Source organism: Aphelocoma coerulescens, assembly GCF_041296385.1.
Source record: "Aphelocoma coerulescens isolate FSJ_1873_10779 chromosome Z unlocalized genomic scaffold, UR_Acoe_1.0 ChrZ, whole genome shotgun sequence".
Taxonomy (NCBI): domain Eukaryota; kingdom Metazoa; phylum Chordata; class Aves; order Passeriformes; family Corvidae; genus Aphelocoma; species Aphelocoma coerulescens.
In genome coordinates, this window is record NW_027184085.1 from 12,841,707 (window position 1) to 12,865,996 (window position 24,290).

Here is a 24,290-nt window from a genome sequence, read left to right on the forward strand (position 1 = left end):
TTAGATCAATAGCTATTACAATTCAGATTAAATAATACAATATTGTCATTCAGAAATGTAAAGGCTGCCAAGAATATAAGTAGGCCAGACACTCTGATCTGATCCAGTATAGCTGTTTTTATGTTGTCATTAAATGTAACATGAACCAAATTATTAAGCCTATGCAAAATGCCGAAGAGGCAGACATGGTTTTCAAAATTCACTGAAGCTTTTGTGGCTCTAATTTAAATAAGAAATAAAATGATTGCTTTAGGGTTTGTTTCTTACCTCATTTTGTATGAAAACAGCATGCACTCCAATTTCTTTTTCTTCAGTAGAAGGCAATATGACTGATTCATCAGGTAAAATTTGTGTCCATCGCCCAGAAGAAGAGTTTTTACAAGAGGCTGTATTTTTGTGTTCTGTGCTCTCCCACAGAAAGACACATGCTGTAGGAGTAGTTAATAGTACCTTTCTGCCATCTCCAGATACATACAAGTACAACTTCATTGAACACTCTGGAGGGAAAAAATAACAACAAACACAACAATGTGACAGAATAGCTTCTGTTCCATCATTAGACATAGAATTAAAAAGAATAGAAGAAGTAAATTCTTCTTCTCGTCTAAGACAAGAAATCCAAGCTGCCATGTTAAGCATCTTAAATTTCCAGCTTCACCACTGATAGCAGACCTTGGACATCAGTAATGTCAGATGGATGTTCATCTCTATGCATCCTGTGAAGTATCTTTCCCACAACACTCAACCATTAGAGATGTTTCCTGAGATTGTCTAAGGGCTCTACTATGGATTCCTTTTAGCTCTTAAGTGTACTACTGATCTTCCCTGAAATTACAGAATTTCTTCTGCAACACTTAACTTTACGAGCTGCTATCCAATACAAGGCAGTATTTGATACTTAAGTTTGCAAATATGTGTCTTTGTTTTATCCTCTCCAGCTAGCATTTGTCATAAAAGCCCACCTAGAGAATAAGCTTCAAATTATCCATATACTGTTTACATCAAATGTACATCTGCTCTAAAAAATTGATAAGCTAGTCAGGAATGCATTTTTACAGTAAAAAATTAACCATAAAAAAAATACACTTACAGTGTTTAAAAATTAACTATTTACAGGGGATTAACAAATGAAAAGTCTGTACCACTCAAATAACAAAGGACATTTGCCAAAGTTTATCTAGCATACAAATCATACAAATGCAAAACAATATGAGAATATAGTTTTTATTCACGTAATAATTTCTAAAGAATGGAAAACAACTTCCGCTCTATTCCATTTTTTTACAGGATTAACTGAAAAGAAACCTACCTTCTGCTGCTGCTACTACTTTCTTGGACTCTTCGATTGCTGGCACAATTTTCAAGTAGTCCCGATCTTTATTCCAAAGAAATAGCTCTCCTGTTGTAAGTATTCCTGCCAACCAAGCAGCTGTGTTCATTGGGGAAGAGAAGTTTTGAAGGATATTACTGTGAAGTACTTAAAATTACTTCTCTTCCATCTTATCCACAGCTTTAGAGCTAACAGTGAACTGGCAGATCCTTTAGATATCTGCCTTTCCAGACTGTTACAAATACAAATAAAACAACCTCAGTTTATAATACATAAGGTATTATACTTAACCATTTCCTGATGTTGCTAAGACAACCACATTTTTCAACAATGACTGCAGCGAAGGGATTTTCCTCTTTGTCTTCCCTGAAGCCAGGTTAATTTCATTTATACGTTTACCATCTAGAAGAAAAACAGCCTCTTTTTCCTATGGAAAGAATTAAAGAGCATTTAATTTTTTCAAAATGCTGTTTTCTACACAAGCCTGAAAAATAATGCTGAGATAAAAAGTGTTAGGGGAAAAATACAGTAAGAGCAGCAATTGCCATATTAACTTCATTCTTTGGTATATTTACCTTACAGGACATCATATCTACCATGGACCTATACTGATGATGAACTTCATTCGCAGGTTTCAAACTACCAAACAATTTCACAGTTATTATTAAAAAGTTATTCCAAGTACCTCAACTAAAGTACCTGCTAAAAAATGACTAAAATTGGACATTAGCTATCTTGTCTTACAGTGTTTAATTGAGATAGCTGCCAGTGATTTCAATAGAAAAAAAAAATCAGCCTTAAATTCAAACTTACCTAAATTCAAAACATAGAAGCAAAAAAGTTAGTCTCATTTTATCGAAGAAGTCTAAGAAAGTATGTCTTTCAACAGATGCAGGATGCAATGGGGAAAAACAAATTGTTTTCATTTCCCATAATGTACTGTAAAAAAGGTTATGAAAAACTAGAACCATCAAAACAACAATCTCATCTAAGGTGTGGGTCTTTGAGGTAGGAAAAAAAAAAAGGCTCTACAATGTTTCTCTGAGAAATTTTGAATCTCCAGCCTCGTATCAATAAGATAAAAATCGTTTATTTTGATAACCCTTAAGATGCACTCAAATCACTTCCTGAGGTTGTTTTTACATCCTCCTAAAGCAAGTGGAAGTGCAAAGTATTATACTATTAAAACTCTTTGCAGAATTTTATATAACGAATTCATTACACTTACCTGTCCAACCCATGATATGCGAGGCCATGGTTTTCTTTGCTTGATACACGTAGAGATGAGCACATCTAGCTTAATCTCCATTCTTACTAAACTTCTAGGTAACCATTACACAGAAAAGCAAATAGTGGTTTTTTTCACACATTTACAGAGAAACTGAGAAAGAAAAAAAATAGACCAAAAGTTTTTGTTATCTAGGGGCAGGCGCAGAGGAGAGGAATTCAGACGCAAAGTCCTGACTATCTCTAGCAGCTTCCTGCTAAACACAAAGAGAACTGATGCTTATCCGTACCTCCAAACTATATTTTCGTCCGTGCAGCTCAGGGGCGATGCGCTGCTCAGCCGTGCGGGTTATCACACGCTTGCTCAGAAGCAGTTAAGAGAGAGAAGCCGCAAGTACATTGCTAAGAACTCCAAAAACGCACAAGACGAGGAAAACGTCCGGCAGCTTCCTCCAGCGGGAGATCAGGAACTCCAGGGGCAGGGGCGCCAGCCGCTCAGCCCAGCGCGGGGAGCGAGGGGCGGCACGGGCTTCCCCCGCCGCCGGGCGCCATCCGCGGCAACCCGCGCTGCCTGTGCCTGGCTCGGGGCGGAGACGGCCCCGTGACGGACTCCTCCCCCGGAGCACGAGCAGCGGGAGGTGCTGCGCGCCCGGACCGCTGCTGGCTCGCCAGAGCCGGGGTGCCGAGGGAGCCCGGCCCCGCCACCCCGCGCTGCCGCCGCCGCCGGGCCGGGCCGGCACAGGGCGCAGCCGCAGCCCCGCCCCGCGGGTCCCGGCGGCAGGGGAGGGCCTTCCTGTGCCGCCCGGGCGGGCTCAGGGCGAGGTGTGCGGCTGGCCCCGCGCCTGTGAGCATGCCGGCTTGGAAAGACGGGTGGGAGTCTCGCTGGCAGCCCAGAAAGCCGTCCGCATCCTCGGCTGTATTCAAAGCAGCGTGGCCGGAAGAATGACGGAGGGGATTCGGCCTCTCGGCTCTGGTGAGACGCCACCTGGAGCGCTGCATCCAGCTCTGGAGTCCCAGAGGAAGGGCATTGGACCAGTTGGGAAGGGTCCAGAGGAGCGCATCGATGAACCAAAGTAGGAGGACCTCTCCTATGAAGACAGGCTGAGAGAGCTAGACTTGTTCAGCCTGAAGAAAGTTCTGCAGAAACTTCATTCAGGCAAATCGGTCCTTAACGGGAGCTTGTGAAAAAGAGGAAAATGGGACTTTTGCAAGGGTGTGTAGGACAAAGGGGAACAGTTTTAAACTAAAAGAGAAAATATTTACATTAGATGTTAGGAAGAAACTTTTTACATTGAGGGTGGGGAGGCACTGGCACAGGCCACCCAGAGGAGTTGAAGATGCCCCATCCCTGGAAACACTGAAGGCCACGTTGGATGGGGCTCTGAGCAGCCTGGTTTAGTTGAAGGTGTCCCTGCCTACGGCAGGGGGTCTGAGCTATTTGATCTCTAAAATCCCTTCCAACTCAGACCATTTTAGGGTTCTATGAAGTCTCGTGTGTCAAGAAAACTGACTATGGAGACTTGATGAACACCACTCCCTCAGTGGGGAAAGCCAGACACCATGGATTGCCTGTGGCAACGGCCCACAGGCAACAGGGCACACTGCTGTGGCTCCATGGGGGAGAATTTACATCAATATCAGTATTTGGGGATGACGGGCATGAGAAACAGTAGGAAACACAGCTGATCAGCATTCTCTATACAATACAAGAATTAATGGAATTTAGGTGTTCCTGGTTTCAGCTGAGATAAAGTTAACATTCTTCTGAGTAGCTGGTACGGTGCTATGTTTTTGATTTAGCAGAACAATGTTGATAACATACAGATGTTTCAGTTGTTGCACCATAGTACTTACTCTATATAAAGGACTTTGCAGTGTCCTGTGCTCTGCCTCCAAGCAGGTACACAAGAAGCCAGGAGGGAGCATGACCAGGAGGGCTGACATGAACTGGCCAAGTGGATTTTCCATACCCTGGAACATCATGCTCAGTATATAACCCAGGGAGTTGGGTGGAAGGAACCAATCACTGCTCAGTCAATCCATGATGAGCAATTGCATTATGTTTATACTTGTGTATCTTACTCATCTCTTTTTGTTGTCTCCCTTTTTGTTACTATTACTTTTTTTTCAGTTATTAAACTGTTAATTGTTAATTGAGTTTTACCTTTATTCCCAAGTCCCCCTATCCTACAGAAGGGGGTATGGGAGTGAGCAAGTGGCTGTGTGATACCTGCGAGAGGGATTAAACCATGACAAGATGAAATACAAGTAGGATGAGCAGTCACTGTATTTCATCACCTTGAAGAAATGCCCTTGATACCCTTAAAGCAGCTATTCTTTGAAACTGGCCCTTGCTCCTACCTTCGGCCACCTTTCCCTAATCAGTCTTGATTGAAAGTCACAGAAGAAAAAAAAAAGTAATGATACATTGATAATATTGTTAATGAGCAGTGTTTCACATTCATGTTGGTCTGTAACTTCCCTGTGATTATCATCCTTTATTTCATCTACTGCATTAACCTACCCTTTCCCTTTGATCCCAGTTTTCCATGTAGGTCCAAATTTAAATTGGGAAACAGAACCTATCCTCCATCTGAGAGTAGAGTAAGTGTTATAAAAATAAAAGGTCATGTTTATACTGCAATTACCTGTGTCATCTGAAAAATATCAGAGGTAACTTGTGATACACTTTGAAATATTCCTACTTTGATAAAGTGGTGTTGCCAGAGGCATCTTTATCCCATTAACTGGAGAAAAAAACAGAAGAGCCAAACCTCAAGTCTGTGATTTGTGACTGTTCCAAACTTTTCAGTTATTTCTCCAGATCTGAAAATAGAAATCTGTTTGGTAATCTACATGGATTACAGAATGTGGCTGAACACAACATATTTTTATGCAAATAGTGGAATTTAGTTAAATACATCAGTCAAGACTTTGGACACTATTTGTATAAAGAGAACTGCACTAGGAAGGGTAAATGCATGACATCCTCGGTATGAAACATAGGTACTAGCAGAAGATAACTTCTATTATCTACAGATGGCATATTTTATATGGAAAGATGCAAATATTTTTCCCAGGACACACAGTACTACTTCTATTTAAATACTTTGTAAGGAGCTTTTAGCACTGACCAAAGAAAAGCTAATTCTAATATTTCACCAATTTTTTGATCTAACAAGGTAAAAAGGAGCTGTATTTTAATTTTTATATTACTTAGTGCATTTTCTGTCTTAAAATCACCAGAATGTTTTTGGCTATTCACAGAGAAAGAAATATACTTTAAGCAAAATTTTAGAGCAATCATATTTCATAATAAAGGTGCTGCAGAGCACTCAGCATGTGTGAGGCAGCAGAAATGATGCTCTCATTCTCCAACACTTTTCATTCCCCTTGTTTGGACAAAGACCGTTTGGTAGTGGTCCCATGTCCTCTAGAGGCACTGGGAGGAGCAGAGTGGAGCAGTGGAAGCATGCTGGGCCCATAACCTAGAGGTTGATGGATTAAAACCATCCTCTTCTAATTAATGGATTTGTCTCCCATAGAGTACAAGACCTAGCAATCCCCAGGAGCAAGAAATTGGGCAAGGGAGGCAAGGGACCAGCATGGCAGAATAGGGAACTGCTAGTCAGACTAAAGGGAAAGAAATGCACAGATAATGGAAACTAAGACAGGGAACCTGGGAAGAGTATAGAGAAAGGTTAGTTATGTAGGGATGAGGTGAGGAAGGCCAAGGAGAAGCTGGAACTGAACCTGGCAAGGGACATAAGGAATAACAGGCAGGGCTTCTACAGTTATGTGAACTAGAAAATGATGGTCAAAGAAGGTGTAACATCTTGATAAAAAATGATGAAAAACTTAACAGATGAGGAGAAAGCTGAGGTACTCAACAACTTTTTTGCCTCAGTCTTCAATGAAAACCTCTCTGCCCACACCTCTTGAGTCGATGAACGGCAGGATGGGGACTGGGGGAGCAAAGTGCTTCCCACTGCAAGAGAAGATCAGGTTCATGGCCACCTGACGAACCTGAATTTATGTAAGTCTATAGGACCCGGTGAGATGCATCCTAGAGTCCTGAGGGAACTGTCTGATGTAGTTCGCAAGCCACTCTACATGATATTTGAAAAGTCATGGTGGTCAAGTGAAGTCGCAGGTGACTGAAGAAAATATATCCATCTGTAGAAAGGGAAGAATGACTCCGGGAACTACTAATGTGTCAGCTGTCCCTCTGTGCCTGGGAAGATCATGGAACAGATTCTCTTAGAAACTGTGCTGAGGCACTTGGAGAACAGAGGTGATTTGTGGCAACCTGCACAGCTTCACCAAGGGTTAGTCCTACCTGACCAACCCAGTAACCTTCATGATGGAGTGACTCCAACAGTGGACAAAGGGCTCCAGATGTAATCTGTCTGGGCTTCTGTAAAGCCTTTCACATGGTCCCCCACACATCCCTCTCTCTAAATTTGAGAGACATCGGTTTGATGCATGACCTGTTTAGTAGGTAAGGAATTGGTTTGACAGTCACATCCAGAGGATAGTGGTCAACTGAGGGACATCAATGACAAGTGGTCCCCCTCAGGCGTCCAAGGTATTGGGACCACTGTTATTTAGTATCTTCATTAATGACAAAGGAATCGAATGCACAATCAGCAAGTCTGCAGATGAGGAGTGGGCCCATGGGAATCTCATGAGGTGTAATAAGACCAAGTGCTGGTGCTGCTCTTGGGTTGGGGCAACCCCTGCAATCAACCCAGGCTGGGGATGAACAGATCAGAGCAGCCCTGCCCAGAAGGACTTGGGGGTGCTGTGGGTGAGAGGCTGGACATGCCCCGGCCATGGCACTCACAGCCCAGAGAGCCAAACGTGTCCTGGGCTGCATCCAGAGAGCCCCGTGGGCAGCAGGGGAGGGAGGGGATTCTAAGTGTGTATACAATTTGGTGTTTGTGTGCATGTAATAAAAGTAGACAGAAGTCACTTCTTCTTTATTTGATTTTAACAGATACAACATATTAAGACAGAATAGGGAAAATAATTTGGTTTTCCCCATTATTTGAAACAAAGAAAGAGAAAATAGTTTTGAAATATTCTTTATCCCCAAGGCAAAGATCACACAATGTATTTTATTTCAACAGTATAAAAAAAAGCTTTCTATTGTTAAAAAACCTACTAGTAGTAAAAGAAATTTCATTTGTCACATTTACATTCTACAATTTGTAGATACTTTTAGAATAGCATGAATACAGGCCACACATTCAATAACCGTGGCAGGAGAAAACTTGCTCAGGATGTTTTTTCTGAGGATTTGTTTGTTCATAATTCAGTGCTGACATCTGAACCTTTATTTCAGTTTATATTACCTGCTCTAATGATTCTGTTCTTGTATTAATCAATCAGTGAAGCCGTTCTAACTTGGCCTGTAGAGATTTAAAATTCCCGATAGTAGTCTGCACCATTAGCGTGGGGCTCATAGACTGAAGTTCGACCAGGTAGCAACTAACAGCATCCAAGCAAACATTTGTGAATCGTCGCCTGCAAAGAGAACACAGAATAACAACAAGCTCCTTTTTAATCCCGTATCTTAGAATTCATCTGAACTAGAACATGAGCATTCTTTGAGTTGTAATGGAATAGCGTATCAGTAAGATATCTGTCAGCTACTTTTAGTATTTAACTATTTATTAGAGAAATTTATCTTTGAAATCTAATGCCTGTGACTAAGGCATAATGGGAAAATAAATGACCCACTACTATTTATCTGATGTTAAATATAAACTATAAAGCATGATACAGTTCATAGCAATGTGAAATATTGATAGTACTGTAGATATTATTACAGTCATGTATAAGTTACTAATTTAGATAGCAATTTAAATTCTTAAATTATAATCAAATCTCAATTCATGTAACATTTAAGTACGTATTAAAATCAGACAACATTCACTTAAGTTCTAACATAGTATTTAAATCAGCCAACCAAAGAAGACCAATAAAGTGATAAAAGATAGAAATAAACAGTATGTGAACAGGGGATATTTATATGCATATTTTTTGGAAGAATCAGAAACATCTATGTTTAGAAGAGTTATCAAGACTTTGCCTAGTTTTTCTTATTATTTTTGAGACAAGATAGCTCTGACTGAAGTTCGTATAGTCTATTTAAACAAAAAATTATCAAACTAGAGATGATATGCAAGCAACTTTTTCAAGTACTTAGCTATCTTTTTTTGCTATAAACTTTTTCTATTATAACTAAATTTCTTCCTGATGTGAACTAAGCTGAATTTTAGTCTTGGAGACTGATTCATCATCAGCCTCTTATAAACAACTGGGGAAGATCCATCCCAATGTTTAGTCTTCTCTTTTCCAGAGTAACTCAGAGCTTCTAGAATTTGCACATGAACCAGTTCACTGTTTCAATCACAAAATGCCCAGTTGTCATTTTCCCCCACTTTTACACATTGTCTCAGATTTGTCTGAACTAATCCTTAAAGTCTGTTGCCAAAATTTACAAAATAATCCTCTCAGTTCCTCATGTATCTTCAGTGATGTGAAGAAAATTGCCTTTGTGGAAGTAGTTTAAAAGGGAGAATTCTACAATTTTATATAAAATGGTTTTGAATGATGAGTGTTAGTCACCACTGCTAGGAATAAAATATTAAATTCACCCAAAAGAAAAGAAGAAAAGCTTTGGGAATTGCTGGAGTGAAGTATTTAGAATATTTTATGTTTCACTATTCATTACGATATAACTATTCTTTTACCTCATAGGTACTCTGCTGGGATCCTGTACATATCCTGATAGTAATACATGAATACACTCCAGGAGGTGCAAAGGCTTTTTCATTCTATTCCAATATGGATCCTAAAAAAAAAAACCAACAAAACAAAACAACCCAAAATATTAAGGACACAAATATTAAGGAGACAAGACTAAAAAAAGTGTGTGGTGTGTACACGAATTGCCAGCTGCAGCAATTATTTATTTATTGTACAAAAAATGTATGATAAATGGGAATTCTACCTTAATCTATATTTAACTCCATACTTAAATATTATTTTAAATGACATACAAAAACATATATAAATTTAACTCAATTTTCTATTACCACACAAGTCGAATCTCTTTATTTATTGCATCAATGGATCAGACAAGATGCAGCAATACAACCAATTTTAATCATTATTAGGAAACAAATAATATTAATATATTCAATATATGCTATTCCTCCTGCAACGTAAGAATTCTAATCCTATTTCATCCTAAACTAGCTCTAGGTGAACTAAAAGAATTAACAAATTTCCTCATCATGCTCTACGACTGAAATGAATTAAATCAACACATTTTGTTCACAGCGGGAAAAGACAGTTTTTTAAGAGTATTTGAACAAAGAAAGTAAAGCCTTGAATGTGTATTTAGTTATATCCTTCCTTATATTGTTTCATGTTTCCCACTAAAGAGTGACCTTGATAATAGTTGAAACCATAATTTTTATTTGTGCTATTTTCCTTACCCGTGCCTTAAACAGCTGGTCATATACTTCAAGCAGCCGTGGCAATGGCACTCCAATTTCTTGCATGGTGTATGTTACAAAACCTACATCCCAGTTCAAAGTGCAGACCTGTTGCTCTAGAAACTGCACTAGGAAATCTGGAGGACAAAAGTGAGGGAATATTTAGATTCCAACTTGTTACTGGGACTGTAGGAAACAAAGGCATTTAATGTTTACTATCAGCAGTGCATGGCAGGGATTAGTCATACTTAGTACTTTGTTACGGTTTTGCCACGCAACTATGCAACTAACTATCCATTAACTTTTGTTTCTACACAAAAACACATACTATCACTACATTTGCAAGAATGGCCAGCAAAACGACTGGAGCTTAAGTGTCTGTAACAATTAACAGTGTATTGTTCAGCACTAAATGTTCATATTTAATGCCGTTGCACAATATTTTAGTATTATAAAAGAAGGTTTACCGCTGAACAATAAATATTCCAGGTTTTTATATAATACCATGTTGCCAAAACATATGAGCATCAAAAAAAACAGAAACTCTAAAATGGTCCAGGAATCTCCTGAATTGTTTTCAGGATCTACCCTCTAGATGGCAGATGGTTTATATAGAATTCCAAGAGACAGCAAATAAACGTGGTTGCTTAAAATCTTAAAAGTATAAATACATATTTTGTACTTTGTGCTTTGAATTCACTTTACTGCTTTCTAAAATGGGATCTGCACAGTCATCCAAAAGTAACTGCTGCTGCCACCTAAACTTTATTCATTTCCCATTTCTTTTGAGATTAAAAAATGAAAAATGCTTCTTAGTTTAAAACTTTTTAAAGAGGCTAAAAAAACAAGCTGAAATCCATCCATCAAACCCATATGCTTATTTACTGTGCAGGCTAACAACTTGCCTAAAGGAAAGTAGCGAGGTGTGCCAGCATAGATCTTTCCAAGCAATGCCAGCTTCAGACAAAGTGCTTGCATTCTGTCAGTGGGGCTCAGAGATACACTGTCGCTCAACTCTGGAAGTGAAAAGAAAACAAGAGAGAACTTCGGGAAAAGTTCCACATTTACACAGAACGACACTGAGGTACCTTAAATTTACAAATAATACATGGAAATCTTACACTGTTGTCAATGAAAAATCAGCACATGGAAGTGAAAATACAATCATTTCTGGTGTGTTTGCATGTACATTTGTAAGTTTTTATGCTTCTGTCAAGTTCCATGCAAGACTACTTAAAAAGCCATAACCAAACAAAACCACATTCCAGAACTCCTCAAGAAATCCACTACCACACAGCTTTCCATTAGATCTCTATCAAGGTTGCTTACGCAACGGCAAACTCGAACCCAAAAACCAAGGGGGAAAAAACCAAATCCAAAACAACAGGAACAGAGAATGAATTACTAACTCACGGTAAAGGATAAGAGAGATCATCACAACTGTTAGTCCATTAAGACCTACCTTTTTCAATGATTTCTTGCCAGAGAGTTTGCACCAAGATAGGATCAGAATGACCTGCACAATGTATAATTGCAAGCTTGCACTCCGAGAGCTTAAAAGGGTCAGCAAATTCTCCATACAGCTGAAAGAAAAATTACCAAGCTTTACCTTTCATGTAGGATCAAATTAAATTTTAAAAATCAGGTGCTCCTTATTTTGTGTGATAGACGGACTAGTAAAGATTCAACTTAAGTAACTGTTGTCAATTACTAATTTTTTTTTTTTGCTACATTTAGTTTCACTTCTTAGATGCAACCCTACATTTTATAAGAATTTAAAATTAAAACTTAATTTTCCAACAATTTTTTCAACAAATGAAAAAAGCTAAGACTTAATAATGAAGACATGTGAAAGAAATTAAAGTACTGAAGACTGAAAGACTATTAAAGTACAGAAAATGACAGTCCAGGGTAACAGACATTCTGAGACCAGGGATGATAAACTGGCTGTTACTCTTCCTAGTAAGCATAGAATCATTCTTTGCAAAACACCTTTTCCTCCCAAAATTTGATAAACTGGACTTTAACACAAGGAAATTTCAATCACCTTGGTTATATCCATCAACTCAGCATCAAGCTGGGAGATTGCATCTTGTACTGAAGAATGATGCGAATACTGCCGCTGTAATGTTTCTTGTATCTGAAGCTGGATCCTGGCAACCTTGTTTAAGAGGAAAATACATTATTTCAAGATTGAATTAATTTAATCAAAGTTTAAGAACACACCCAGAATTAACTTTACCCTATTTAAATGTAGAAATCTTGCTGCCTTACACCATTAGGTCTATTTTCAACTGGCTAACTTTGCCATGTCAGGAGGAAATCCATTTATACAGAACTGGTAATAAAACCATTATCTGCCAATGAGACGAAGTGAAATAAGGTATTTACAGTATAGCTTAGATTAATATTTTTTCTTACTTCCATTTTCTCTTCTAGTTCATGTAGGAATTCACCATCTGCAGCTATAGAGGATATGGCAGTGGAACTTTTGGCACTCAGAATGGCACGTGCAATGTATTCAAGACGCTGCTGAAGAGAAATTTCTGTGCTACAAAACAAATATTCAAAATAAAATGAATACTTAATATAATTATTTGAGGGTTAGTTATATTCTAGCTAGACTCTGGGAAGCAGTACGTGCCTTTTCCAGATTTTCATTCAGGACGCGATCCAACTGCGTAACCCCATCTTTGCTGCAAACTCAGTACTAGTGTACTTCTCAATAAGAACTGACCACTTAATATATGGTAATTACAGGAAATACATTGCTATGTAATATATAATACATAAGTAAACATTATTTTTTTTTTCAAATAATTGCCTAAATTTAAAGATAGCACATTCTATAATTTTTTTTTTTTTTTTTAGAAAACCTCTTTGAACATTGACCTTTCCTTAAAATACTTACACATAATGTTTTGGTTTTAGTTTTTCGAGTTTTTCCCTAATTACCTCAATACAGATGCAACAGATCACACATAATCCATACCTATGGAGGTCCGCCAGTTTAGCCAAGACTCTAGCAGCATTACTAAAATTTCTGTTCTTTTCAAAGTATCTCCAGAGTAAATCCATATAGCGGACTTTGTTTTGGTCAATCTTGGTCATCCGCACCAGGTAGGGTTCCAAAAAGGGGGCAGTAACCTGCAGACATCAGAAAGATAACAGTTATACTCTTGCTCTTCCCTGTTTTTTGAAGCATTATTACAATTACCTCTCCCAGTTAACTGTGTATAGATGAGCTCACCTGTAACAGTTTGTCCGCCAAGTCAGCTTGTATCAACCAGTTGTAAAGTGCAATACTGAAGAGTTCATCTGTGGAACGCTGAGCCAGCTTTAGCATTTGTTCAAACTAAGGGAAGAAAAGGCCAGAGCTGCTATTCCAGAAGTGGTTACATAACTTTAAGACGTGAATTACCACGTGACAATACTTAGGTTCATGTTATTCACATGTCATTTCTATGGATGCTCTAGATACTGAGGCCAATTCACGACAAATCTTCACTTTGCTAAACTATTCCGCAATTTTATTAAAATGATAAATTCTAGACCCCTTCAAATCACACTGTTCTCTGGAGTGCAGTCATGACTTTCTTGTGAGTTTCTTACATGGTGTCCAGCTTCTTCATTGCTTAGCATGTTGGGGTCAGAGGACAGCACTGGAGGACCTGGCTTTTTGGGTACACTGGGAGACTGAGGAGCAGCTTTACTTTGATTCACTAACTCTTGAAGGGTGTCAGTGATACACTTGTAGCTGTTCAATCTGTAAACAGAACAGAAGAAAATAAAAGCCCCGTAATTTTCATTCAACTGTCTATGAAGTAGTTTTCTCAAGTGTTGTTATTGTATGACTTTGTAGACAGTTACTGAAATTTAAAAAGGTTGCAGATTATTGTCAGCTAGCTGTCACAACCTAGTTTGTTCTCATTCATCTTTCTAAGAAGTATTTCTGTGCTGTTCTGATGACAATGTTTTCTGCATCTATCACTTTTTGTTTCAGATTAAGATGCTGCCATAGTAATCATAATCAAGGGGAGCATGCTGGGCAACAATATTTATATTGTGTCCCTTATCATAAAAGGCTTGTTTATTATTACCCTGCATACCTTCCCTAAAAGAGCTACTCTTCCAGTCACTTGAAATAAAGCACCCCATATAATGATCATAAATTATCCTGGAAACTTGCCTTTCTTGAAAAGCTTGGAGTCCAACAACATCTTCTTCTGGTTCTCCATTTTTATAGAAATGAAGGCCAAGACCTTGGGGATCTTTCTTTTCAGCAGCTGTAAGAGAGAGCTCTACTACTCCCTCATAGAAACGCACTAGGAAAAATCAAAACAAATTCATTGTTCATTATTGTATTAAATCCACAACAAAACGGTAAGTGACATCAAACACTTCTCATTTTAGCAATCAAGAAAAAGTAAACACTATTCACTCTGGTCTGTGTCATATAAAGTTTACATCTATTCCTACCCTGTGAGACTTACATGTAAATTTGAGGTTAGATATTAAGTTACATCAGAATGTCCTGCACAATGTATAATACTGTACATAGGCCGATTTCTTAACAGTTACATAATTTAAATGTAGATGTAACTGATATACTAGCTTCTACTGCACTAAATTGGATTCAGAACCACCTTTCAAACAGTGTATTATGTATAAAAGTTACCTGAAACCATCTGCTTACATAGAACCCAATAATTTTCCTAAAAATATTTTAACCAGATATATGAAACAAATGGACTCCACAATATGAAATAAGTGCATGGGAATATTTTAATAGAAAAAAGGATCTCCTGGTTGGTCTGTGAAACCTAGAAAGGCTTTAAAAAAGAAGAACAGTCTGGCACATTTTAATTGTTAGAGTTATTAACTAACCGTTTATGGTAAAAAACCATGAAAACCAAGTTGAAAGTTATTAAACAAAACAAACAGAAAACATGGCATGAAAGGATACCACAGAAATTATTTAACATGATCCGTGACTGGCTCTTACCCTGCCTGTACTGTGCACAAACATTAGCAAGGTCTACTTGATTGCTGATCTTCTGGTACTCTTTCAGTGACTCCCTCAGCATCTTCTCTTTTTCCATTTTGCTTTGAGCTTGTCGAGACCTCTGAAGAAGTTCATTTGCCTAAAGACAAATGATGGAAAAATGGGAATTATTCACACGAGCACATCATGCACAGATTGTGGATACTGTGAGTGAATTGTTATTCCAAACTTCAAAGCTGAAACAGTAGAAACACCACCCTCTCAAAAGCAGTCTCTGGTCACTAAGTTTCCAGCAGAGAGGCTACGATAGCATTAGTGAGAAGGGCTGAAGACTTAACAACTGGTTTCTCATTCTATCCTCACCAGTTACTCGTTTCAAATTTATTTGAAAACCTTCAAAGACCTGAGTTCTTAAACAAAATTATCTCTCACAAATTCCAGTAAACCATGCCACGGACAAAAACCAAGATACTATGCTGAGAAAAGACTGGAATAAGAAAACATTTTAGCAACATAAAGAAGACAGGTAGACATCAGATTAGAGTTAAGACACTATGAACATTACAAATAACCGCAAATGCTTCAAACAAATTTCATGTAATGTTCAGCATTAATCAAAAAAGACAAAAATATGCCCACAACTTGACTTGATTATTTCTTCTGCTTCTGAAACTACTTGAGCATAATAATGACTCATAAGCTGCCCAACGTACCTCATTTGAGCATGTTCTTAAGCTGTGTTTTGCTGCTGTACAATCTGGAAGCACACTTACCTTTGAACACACAGCATCATCAGTGCTATAAAGAAGAGGACAGATATCTTGCAAATGGGCAATGATTCCATCCACAGCAGCATTATCTCTGATGTAACAGTTTATAAGAGATGCAATGAGTGCTCCAGTCAACTCTCTGTCTCTAATCACCAAGTCTTTAAAAGCAGTAATCTTTAGTTGTTCTTGAAGTTCCTGAAGATGAGACAGAATTTCATTTGTTTACCAAATCTTGACCCTGTTTAGAAATGTCAGAATGTTCCAGCAGCAAAGTGAACTGTTTCTAATAATTAAAAACATACAAAACTTCAACGACTACAATGTACAGCATAGAAATACACTATTTACACATTTCATAGCAAAATAAAATTAATAAAGCAAGGGCTACTGCTGAAGGCACTAGATCCCTGGGTGCCTAAGGACACTGAAAACTCCTCTTAACAGACTTCCTCTGCCATCTTCACTACGTGTCACCTCTGTTTCAGATCTCTGATAGTAAGAATGGAATTAGCAGTTCCTTTTACTTCCCAGGGCAGTCAGAATGCACACCCTATGAGTCTGTCCAAGCTTTTAATAATGGGAACAATCTGACTACTGTCATAGATGAAAAAAATGACAGATTCAATAAAAGCAAGAGTTTGAAAAGTTCAAGGTGTGCACTCTTTATGCACTCTTCTGATTTTTTAAAATTTATTATGAATATGTGAGCACACAGTTGCCAGTAGTATCTATGTAGTGTCTACAGATGATACTAACAGCATGATAATACAACTACAAAACTCCTAATCTGCTGAAGACAAAGGAAAATATTTTACTTGTTAAACAGTTAGTTAGCTCCTTCTCCAACATAAAATAATAGTTGCCTAAGTCTCCCCAATGCAAGAGCCCGAAGAGCAACAGCTTCTGTACCTCTGTAAGGTTTTAAAATTGCTCTTTTTGTGAACAAAGAATACAACTTCTCAAATAATCCTATTGAGTTCTAGGGGAGAATGCCTAGTATTCAAATTAATAGCTTTTTTCAAAGGTTGGGTACAAATTTGACATTAGCAAAGGGTGCACAGCAGTAGCACCCATAGTTCTACAAGTTGCCTTCTTCACAAACCAGGAGGCTGAAAGAACTGGGATCATTTAGCCTAGAGGCTGAGGGTAGTACGTGGGATCTTACTAATATTTTTGGGAAAGTGTAATGAATGCAGAGTCAGGTTTTTCTCAGTGGTAACCAGTAACAGGACACTGCACAATGGTCAAAAACTGAAGCAAAGGAAATTACACCTGAATGGAAGAGAAATTTTTCTTACTCTAGAGCTGGTTCAACACTGGAACAGGTTGCTCAGAGACACCAATGAGTTTTCATCTTTGGAGATATTAAAATCCTTACTGGACACAGTCTGGTGCAATCTGCTCTAGCTGACCCTGCTTTGAGAGTCAATTAGATTATTTGCCCCACTGCAGAGGAGACAGATGATCTCCAATGGTTCCTTCCAGCCTCAGGTATTCTGTGGTAAATTCTGGAATCCCACTTACACAGAAGAGGAAGGACGCTACTACTGTATTGTTCTCCATCTTTCATCAACGCTAAGGCAAAGAGTGAGTGCCACCTGGCTGGAAAATATTGGTCTATTCATTTCAGCACATTTTGCAGAATGTGCTTAAGGTAAAAAAACAGTAATTTATAAAATCAGATTCAGTATTAACTATCAATAAAACTAAAACAATTTGTTAGTGACACTTCCAACTTCATAAAATTGACTGATTATGTCAATACTACATATCAGTCTCTTAAACATTTGTAACCTGAATAAAAATTTACACAGTCTAAAATTCATATGTTTCTCAATTAATTTAAATAATCATCCTTTGGGAATACTTACATAGCAAAAGAAATTCAGGTGATAAGTACAAACAAATTAAAATTGTATCCAGATCCAAACCTTACCTTCTGAAGCTCACCTACAGCAACACTGAACTGGTGCTCACATAGCAACTTCCATAAAGCCAGTGCCTGGCAGGTTTTGCGAACAAGCTGCTGGATGCCCTGAAGTGAGTTCTTCTCAGTCAGCTGTGCCTCAGCTGAAAAAGCAGAGATTGCCAGCACATAATTGTTCTACATGTTTCAAATAAGCATGTAAGTTTTTGAGGTTTTTCAGTAACAACCTCCTTAAATTTCTGGTTTGTTTTTTTTTTTTCTTTTCCATTCTCGATTAATGCTGTCTAGCTTCTCTTGGGAGACAACCGCCATGTCAACTGCCCCAAAACAAATATCATCTGTTAACATTTATTTCAAACTATGCAACAAAGGAGTCAGACGCTCTGAAAAAGAAGTATGGTTCCCTGATTTACATATTAGCCTTAAAATTTTTTTTTTTTTTTCAAAAATCATAAATGTATTTCTGACCTTGTAGAGAGAACAATTACGGTAACAACTGTGGTCAATACTGTCTACACTATCTTTAAAGCAACAACTACTCCAAAAACTACAACATTTAAATCTGGTAGGATGTATTATATTAACTGAAAGGATAATGTGTTCATACTTGTAACTTGGTGGAACATAACTGCAACAATTTATGTGTGTACTTTTGAGTGCTTACACCTCACAAATGAGGTATCAATTATTACATTGTGTCATTTAGCAACCCAAAAGGATTTATGAACTTAGTAACAAATAAAAATAAAGAATAAAATTATTAAAGGTCAACCAAATCCTACATAGTGACTTACATAAAACTTTTACATCTGCACTATTTAAAATCCAGGATTATACCCACATGGACCACAAACATCCTCAATTCCATACATGCAGCAGCAACATTTCCCAGCTTGCCTGCAAGTGCTGGGCAAAAGCTGCACTATAAGAGAACAAGAATTCAAATGGGCTTTGTGACAGATGTCATATTTCTAAACAAAATTTTGTAGACATTTCAATGACTACCTTTGAAAACCTGCACTACATAATGTTTTTAATAGGAATAGTGCTCACTTGTCTCACAAAACAACTGCTTGACAAATGCTATCCTGTACATATAAACAGGTGTGCAGCTACTAAATACTGTGAGGAGATCAAACAACCTTATCCTTAATGGAGAACATTAGGAAGGAAAAAACAGAGACAAGTGTGCAAAAAAATGGCATAATGTAAAATTTGTGTGGAAAAAAGGCCTTTTTATTCAGAGGCTTTCATAAGAAAAGTGGGAAAGGCAACATCCAAATGCACCATTCTCTGATACTTTCTGTTCAAAAATTATTACATACCATGATATTTCCTTTGGAGTTCTTGCTGGACTTGCTGAGAACTTCCACCATCAGGCCGCATAAAACCCAGGAGCCTCTGTTGTAGATTGGCTGGTGTGCTGAAACTGCAAGTTAAAAAAAACCCCCAACAAACGCTAATATGATTACAAAAACTGAATCTTTTAGTGATTAATCTAACAAACTAATTTTTAGCATCTGAATGTTGAAGCTGGAGATCATACAAACACTTCAACTGTAAAAACATATATGGCAGTTTTTCAAAAGCTGGACATTAAATACCACATGTAAATTTACCACAATTAATATACCTTGGGTTTCCAAGTGCTCCTACTGTAGCAAACTGTGAATTTCTATCCAGAAATTCTTGTAAACCTTTTAGTTCTTGTAGCACACATTCCAGCATACGGGATGGAACACTGCTTTCTATCTGCAAAAGAAAGCAAACTTCTTAACAAAAAGCTGGGTTTTCCCACTTCTTTTTCCAAAAGATTTTAATTTCAAGCTAATGTCACTGAAAAGACAAATAAGAAGGTACAACAAATAAATTGTGTATTAGTAACAGATCTCTAGAACACAACACGATTATACCACATTCATTGAGGCGGCACACATGTTAAAAGGCAGGAGTCCTCTGAAGATACACTGTATTCAAGATGCCCCTCTGATAACTAAATCAGCTATGCTTTACTACTTCCAACTCTAAACTAGTGTTCTAGTTTAGGATTTAGTGTTCTAGTTCTAGGATTGAGCTCTGCTAAAACACAGAGTATAACTGCTGAAGTCTTCCAGAGTCTCCCAGTTACCTTAGGAGGTAGGAGGATAAAAACTCATGTAGCAGTTAATTTGCAGTGCTCAAATTACGCAGATCAGGATTCTACCAACAGCCACAGCCAGAAAAGATTTTATTTTGATCATGGACAAAAAGTGAAACAGCAAGATGTTAGATAGGAAAACGATGGAAATTTTTTTATGTCTTTCCATAACTGCAGTGACTATCCCAAACCACTAAAGCATTTTATTTTTAGGGTTTGTCTGGAGGGCATATGCAGAAACCCTAAGTGGGTATTAAGGAAGTGCTATCAGTAAACATGGAGAAAACTGGCCATTGCCAATTAAAAGCAGAGATTAAATTAGTTTGGTTTCTTAGAAAGTAACATGAAAAAGAATACCTTAAAAAGACAACTAATTCTCAGTTAAGAGTTCAGCACTTATGAAAACAATGACATGACAAACGATAGGTTTTGTACCTAACAGTTTATAACTGGGCATGGAAGTTTAAAAGGACCTCAGAAGTTTAAAAGGACTTAAGACAAATACTAAAAGAAACTTTTAAGAAGACAGAATAATCTTTTACATACTGCAACAACTTCTCGATTGCCACTTTTGAAAACTCGCTCCACGACTATACTGCCATCCCAAATATTTCTGAAAAACAAAACAGTTTGAGTTAAAAGCCAAGTCATTTAAGCAAGTATTTTTGCAAGTTTTCTATGTATAATTTCTTAAAAAAGAATTAGTAGAACTTTGAAGTTAAAAGTATAAAATAAGGATTAATTTTTAATGGAAAGTATTAATGTTTGATGAAAACTATTTTGATTGAAAAATATTCAAAAAAGTAGTCATTATATAATTAGGAATGACACAGATATAAGTAATTAATAAAATTCCAGATTTTAAAACTTTGATTAAATTAAATTTGACACTTTCAAATACTATAGATGAATATGATTCCCTGGAAATAGAGTGTAAACAAATTAGTGTAGTAACAAAAATTTCTTTCCCAGTCAGCATGCAGAGAGATCACCAACATATGCAGAGTTCTGTTCTTGCTTGGGTTGTTTAGGGCCCAGCATCCAAGGTAACAGAATCTTTAGTCCTGCTTCACCGCTCTGACTTGAGCATTCTGATTAAAGATTCTTAATAGAAGTTATTTAAAGCCAAGACTTTGATCTTGTAAGTCCTTCTGCATTTTTGTTTCGTCCTTCCATAGGAGTTTAAAACACACATAGGTTTGAAAAATAAAACTGCAGTTTTCAGAGTTGTGTTTGTGCACTTGATTGCAGGCTCAGTATCTAAGCAACTTTCCTGCCCTAAGCATTCAGTGAATGTACTATTATTAAAAGAGCTGCAAAGACAATGCATTATATAGACAGGTATTTCATAAATACAACATTAAAATTTACTAATTTTCAATTTAAATGCTATTAATATAGAATGCACCCAAGCATTAGTGCAAAGAAAAACTACAAAACAAACTGAGAGACAGAATCTCTTTTTACAAAGACCTCACCCTATAATCCGAGCAAAGTATATGCAGATTCCATTGTGTCTTCCAGAAAATACTATCTCGGGACCCATCATTCCACTAATGGATGTACCAGGGTGAGACATGGAATTTCCAGAAGGAAACATGGGAGTTGACATAGCAGTAGGTTGTAAACCTAGGGTAAAAATAGGTAAATATTACTCCTTTGAATGCCAATAAAAAAGCCTAGTTGAAAAAAAAAAAAAAAAAAGAAAGAAAGAAAGAAAAGAAGGTGTTACCTTGCCCAGATGTCAAAATGCTAGGATTAGAATATGGGCTATCAACAGTCAAAGGGGAACCTAAAAAGGGAAAAGAAATAAAGGTAAGGTTGTTAAACACAATCCAAACCACCCTCCCCCCCCAAATCTAAGACATAAAGTATCTGTGTAAAAGCAGCAAAGTCGTTAAATCAAATATTTTAAATGTTTTATTTATAGTTTATTTACAGTTAAGTATCAAATTGCACTCATTTCTTATCAATAAACACTCCACAAGTGAACCAAATGGATACACTTCCTTCAAGTGCAGTTGAAGCAGCATTTTTTTCCCAGCATTCATGTGTTATTTACTGCACATCATCTGTTGTCTGCACTGGGTATATTGTCCGCATATTTTCTGTTGTTCCTCACTGTCATACATGAAATCCCTATTTGTGTTTGGTCTTTGCATATTAAGTGCTTTAATTAATTAATTTTGAGTTAAATATTTTTAAATTGAATGTTAAAATTAACCCATCAGCCCAGGTACCAAAAAAAATTAAGTTCCATTAATCACTTGTACACCATAAGAGTTATCTTTCCTGTGTTTACTGTATACTTTTACAAGTGTTTTAAGATGTTGGATGTATTTTAGTACCTTTTTTTTAGGTGTTTTTACTTGTACTTTGGTTCCAAGGCAGATTTCAAAATCCCAGTTCCAACAAACAGCCCAGCCCCCATAGCCATTGCCCTGTAAGTAAGCTCCATGGCAACCTGAATTTTAATAACCCTTATCTCGACTAATACCACCCCTCTGACAAGGATGAGCCATTGGTGGACAGAGATAATCTGTCAAAGGGAAAACACCAATCACCCTGAACCGAAGGGGCGGGCTGTGGGCAGGCTGTGGGCGGAGCAAAGGCACTATAAAACAAGGAGTCCGAGAAAGGCACGCCCCTTCTCTCCAGCCTTGAGGTGGAGTTCAAGTGCTGGGAAGGCGTACTCCTATCAAGGAACTTTTAGTAATTTTTTGGCTTTTGGACCAGCCAGAGACCAGCCTAGCACTGCAAGCCCTTTTTCTCTACCTGAGGTCTAGTGCTGTTTCAGCTAGAAGATCTAAAATCCCTGCGCTCCTGGGGCATACCATCTACCGAGCCATAGGATCCCAAATTTTTATATTTTGCTAATTTTTGCAATTTTTCAATTTTTCCATTTTTAATAAATTGTTTTAATTTTTAACTAAGAGTTGTCTCATTTCTCACACTCACCTTCTGAATGCTGAACACTGGTAATATTACCTTTTATTTTTACATGGGGAAGATGGACAAACACCACAGCAACACTGCTAACTCAAAACACTTAGTCTGAGACTGTCCACAGCCTCATGTTCAGTCATGAATACTCAATCTCCTCCTGAAAATTAAGTCTGAATATCTAACTTACAACCTCAAAATATCAGGAACATGTGTGGTCATCTACAAAAATGTCTACATACCATTAGGAAGCAAGATGATGTATCACAGAAAAGGCAAGAAAATAGGCACTCTGAAAATTTGGCTTCTATCAAAGAATCAGTTCTTGCCTAATTCCCTACAGTTCTCTCAACTTGGCAATACACAACAGCACATAGGATAACACAGTGCCAATGCATTCTCAAGAGCACACGGTCTTGTGTACCAAGCAAAGCACAAACTCGCAGAAAAGCAGCATGCAAATGCATGACTAGACTTTGAACAGTGGGAAAATGATGGAAATAAGTTAAAGGCACCTGGCCTTTTAATGCTAACATTATTGTAATGTGGTTTCACATGCAAAATTATGAGGTGGTTTAATGAATTTCTGTTAGCAGTGTCTGACCCACCACATGGGACATCCACAATATCAGAATCTTAATTTCACATGACAGTTCTCTACCCTTTGAGCAAACCGAGAAAGTAGAAGAAGAATGGTGCCATCTTCCACCTGGACCTGTTACTGAAGCAAAATGGAAACATCTGCTTTGATACTAGGTTTGAAAGAACGACAAAAATATGCAAACATTTTGACTTGGGAAAAGTACATTTACTTCTAAAATTAGTCCCCTTGTTGACTATACGGCTTCCTGTTATTTCCCCCACAACTTAACTTCATTCTTAGTCTGCTACTAGTACCTGTTCTTCCCACAGCTGCTATTCTCTCCAACTCAGACTTAATCTTACATACTTACGCCTTTCCTCAGCTCTTGCCCATACTGTTACTGTTCCACACCATAAGGGTTGGAAAGATGACACTGATTCATTAAAACTAGCCACTGTTCTTAGTGTTTTAGTAGTAGTTAAGAATTCTGAAAAACAGGGTCAACTGCTTTTCCTAAACTTCATCCTAGTTCAGCACATTTTTCTCCAATACTTAGGAATTTGGATATGCATCAAAATATGGTAGTAAAATTGAATTTCTTTGAATTCCAGGCAAACAAGTTTATTTCCCAAGTCCGTTGTGTAAAATCAAATGCCACATGTCAGATAAAGGTAGAGGATCTTATACATAAATGAATTATTGACAAAAAATAGTAACTAATTCAGTATTTCAATCAGTTTCAAATTCATCATTATGACTTTCTTTTTCAGAAACCCTTCAAATATGGAATTGAGTAACACATATGAAGGGACAGCAACTGCAGAAGTGTAAGTGAATCTGAGAATTCAAAAAGGCCT

The 24,290-nt window shown here is 37.5% G+C and overlaps 2 protein-coding genes across 6 annotated transcripts in view; both read right to left on the reverse strand.

Annotated features, from left to right (window-relative positions):
* The window catches only part of CPLANE1 (ciliogenesis and planar polarity effector complex subunit 1), a 59,913-nt gene extending 56,674 nt beyond the window's left edge, over window positions 1–3,239 (reverse strand). For all 4 annotated transcript variants that reach the window (XM_069000952.1, XM_069000950.1, XM_069000949.1 and 1 more), the window contains exons 1-5: window positions 2,848–3,239; window positions 2,559–2,711; window positions 1,622–1,757; window positions 1,310–1,429; window positions 268–497 (exon numbers count right to left, since the gene is read on the reverse strand). In XM_069000952.1, coding sequence (XP_068857053.1) covers window positions 268–497; window positions 1,310–1,429; window positions 1,622–1,757; window positions 2,559–2,639 — 567 coding nt within the window. In that variant the 5' untranslated portion in view covers window positions 2,640–2,711; window positions 2,848–3,239. The remainder of the gene's footprint in view (window positions 1–267; window positions 498–1,309; window positions 1,430–1,621; window positions 1,758–2,558; window positions 2,712–2,847) is intronic.
* Window positions 3,240–7,512: 4,273 nt separating this feature from the next.
* Window positions 7,513–24,290, reverse strand: part of NUP155 (nucleoporin 155) — a 30,078-nt gene continuing 13,300 nt past the window's right edge. The window contains exons 17-36 of one of the 2 annotated variants that reach the window (XM_069001734.1): window positions 23,512–23,571; window positions 21,640–21,699; window positions 21,386–21,536; window positions 20,454–20,520; window positions 19,404–19,522; window positions 19,096–19,199; window positions 17,780–17,913; window positions 15,847–16,038; window positions 15,074–15,212; window positions 14,258–14,393; window positions 13,681–13,834; window positions 13,319–13,423; window positions 13,061–13,215; window positions 12,490–12,619; window positions 12,116–12,229; window positions 11,531–11,651; window positions 10,974–11,084; window positions 10,069–10,205; window positions 9,319–9,419; window positions 7,513–8,086 (exon numbers count right to left, since the gene is read on the reverse strand). In XM_069001734.1, the coding sequence (XP_068857835.1) occupies window positions 7,948–8,086; window positions 9,319–9,419; window positions 10,069–10,205; window positions 10,974–11,084; window positions 11,531–11,651; window positions 12,116–12,229; window positions 12,490–12,619; window positions 13,061–13,215; window positions 13,319–13,423; window positions 13,681–13,834; window positions 14,258–14,393; window positions 15,074–15,212; window positions 15,847–16,038; window positions 17,780–17,913; window positions 19,096–19,199; window positions 19,404–19,522; window positions 20,454–20,520; window positions 21,386–21,536; window positions 21,640–21,699; window positions 23,512–23,571 (2,429 nt within the window). In that variant the 3' untranslated portion in view covers window positions 7,513–7,947. The remainder of the gene's footprint in view (window positions 8,087–9,318; window positions 9,420–10,068; window positions 10,206–10,973; window positions 11,085–11,530; window positions 11,652–12,115; window positions 12,230–12,489; window positions 12,620–13,060; window positions 13,216–13,318; window positions 13,424–13,680; window positions 13,835–14,257; window positions 14,394–15,073; window positions 15,213–15,846; window positions 16,039–17,779; window positions 17,914–19,095; window positions 19,200–19,403; window positions 19,523–20,453; window positions 20,521–21,385; window positions 21,537–21,639; window positions 21,700–23,511; window positions 23,572–24,290) is intronic. The other variant, XM_069001735.1, reaches the window with a different exon arrangement.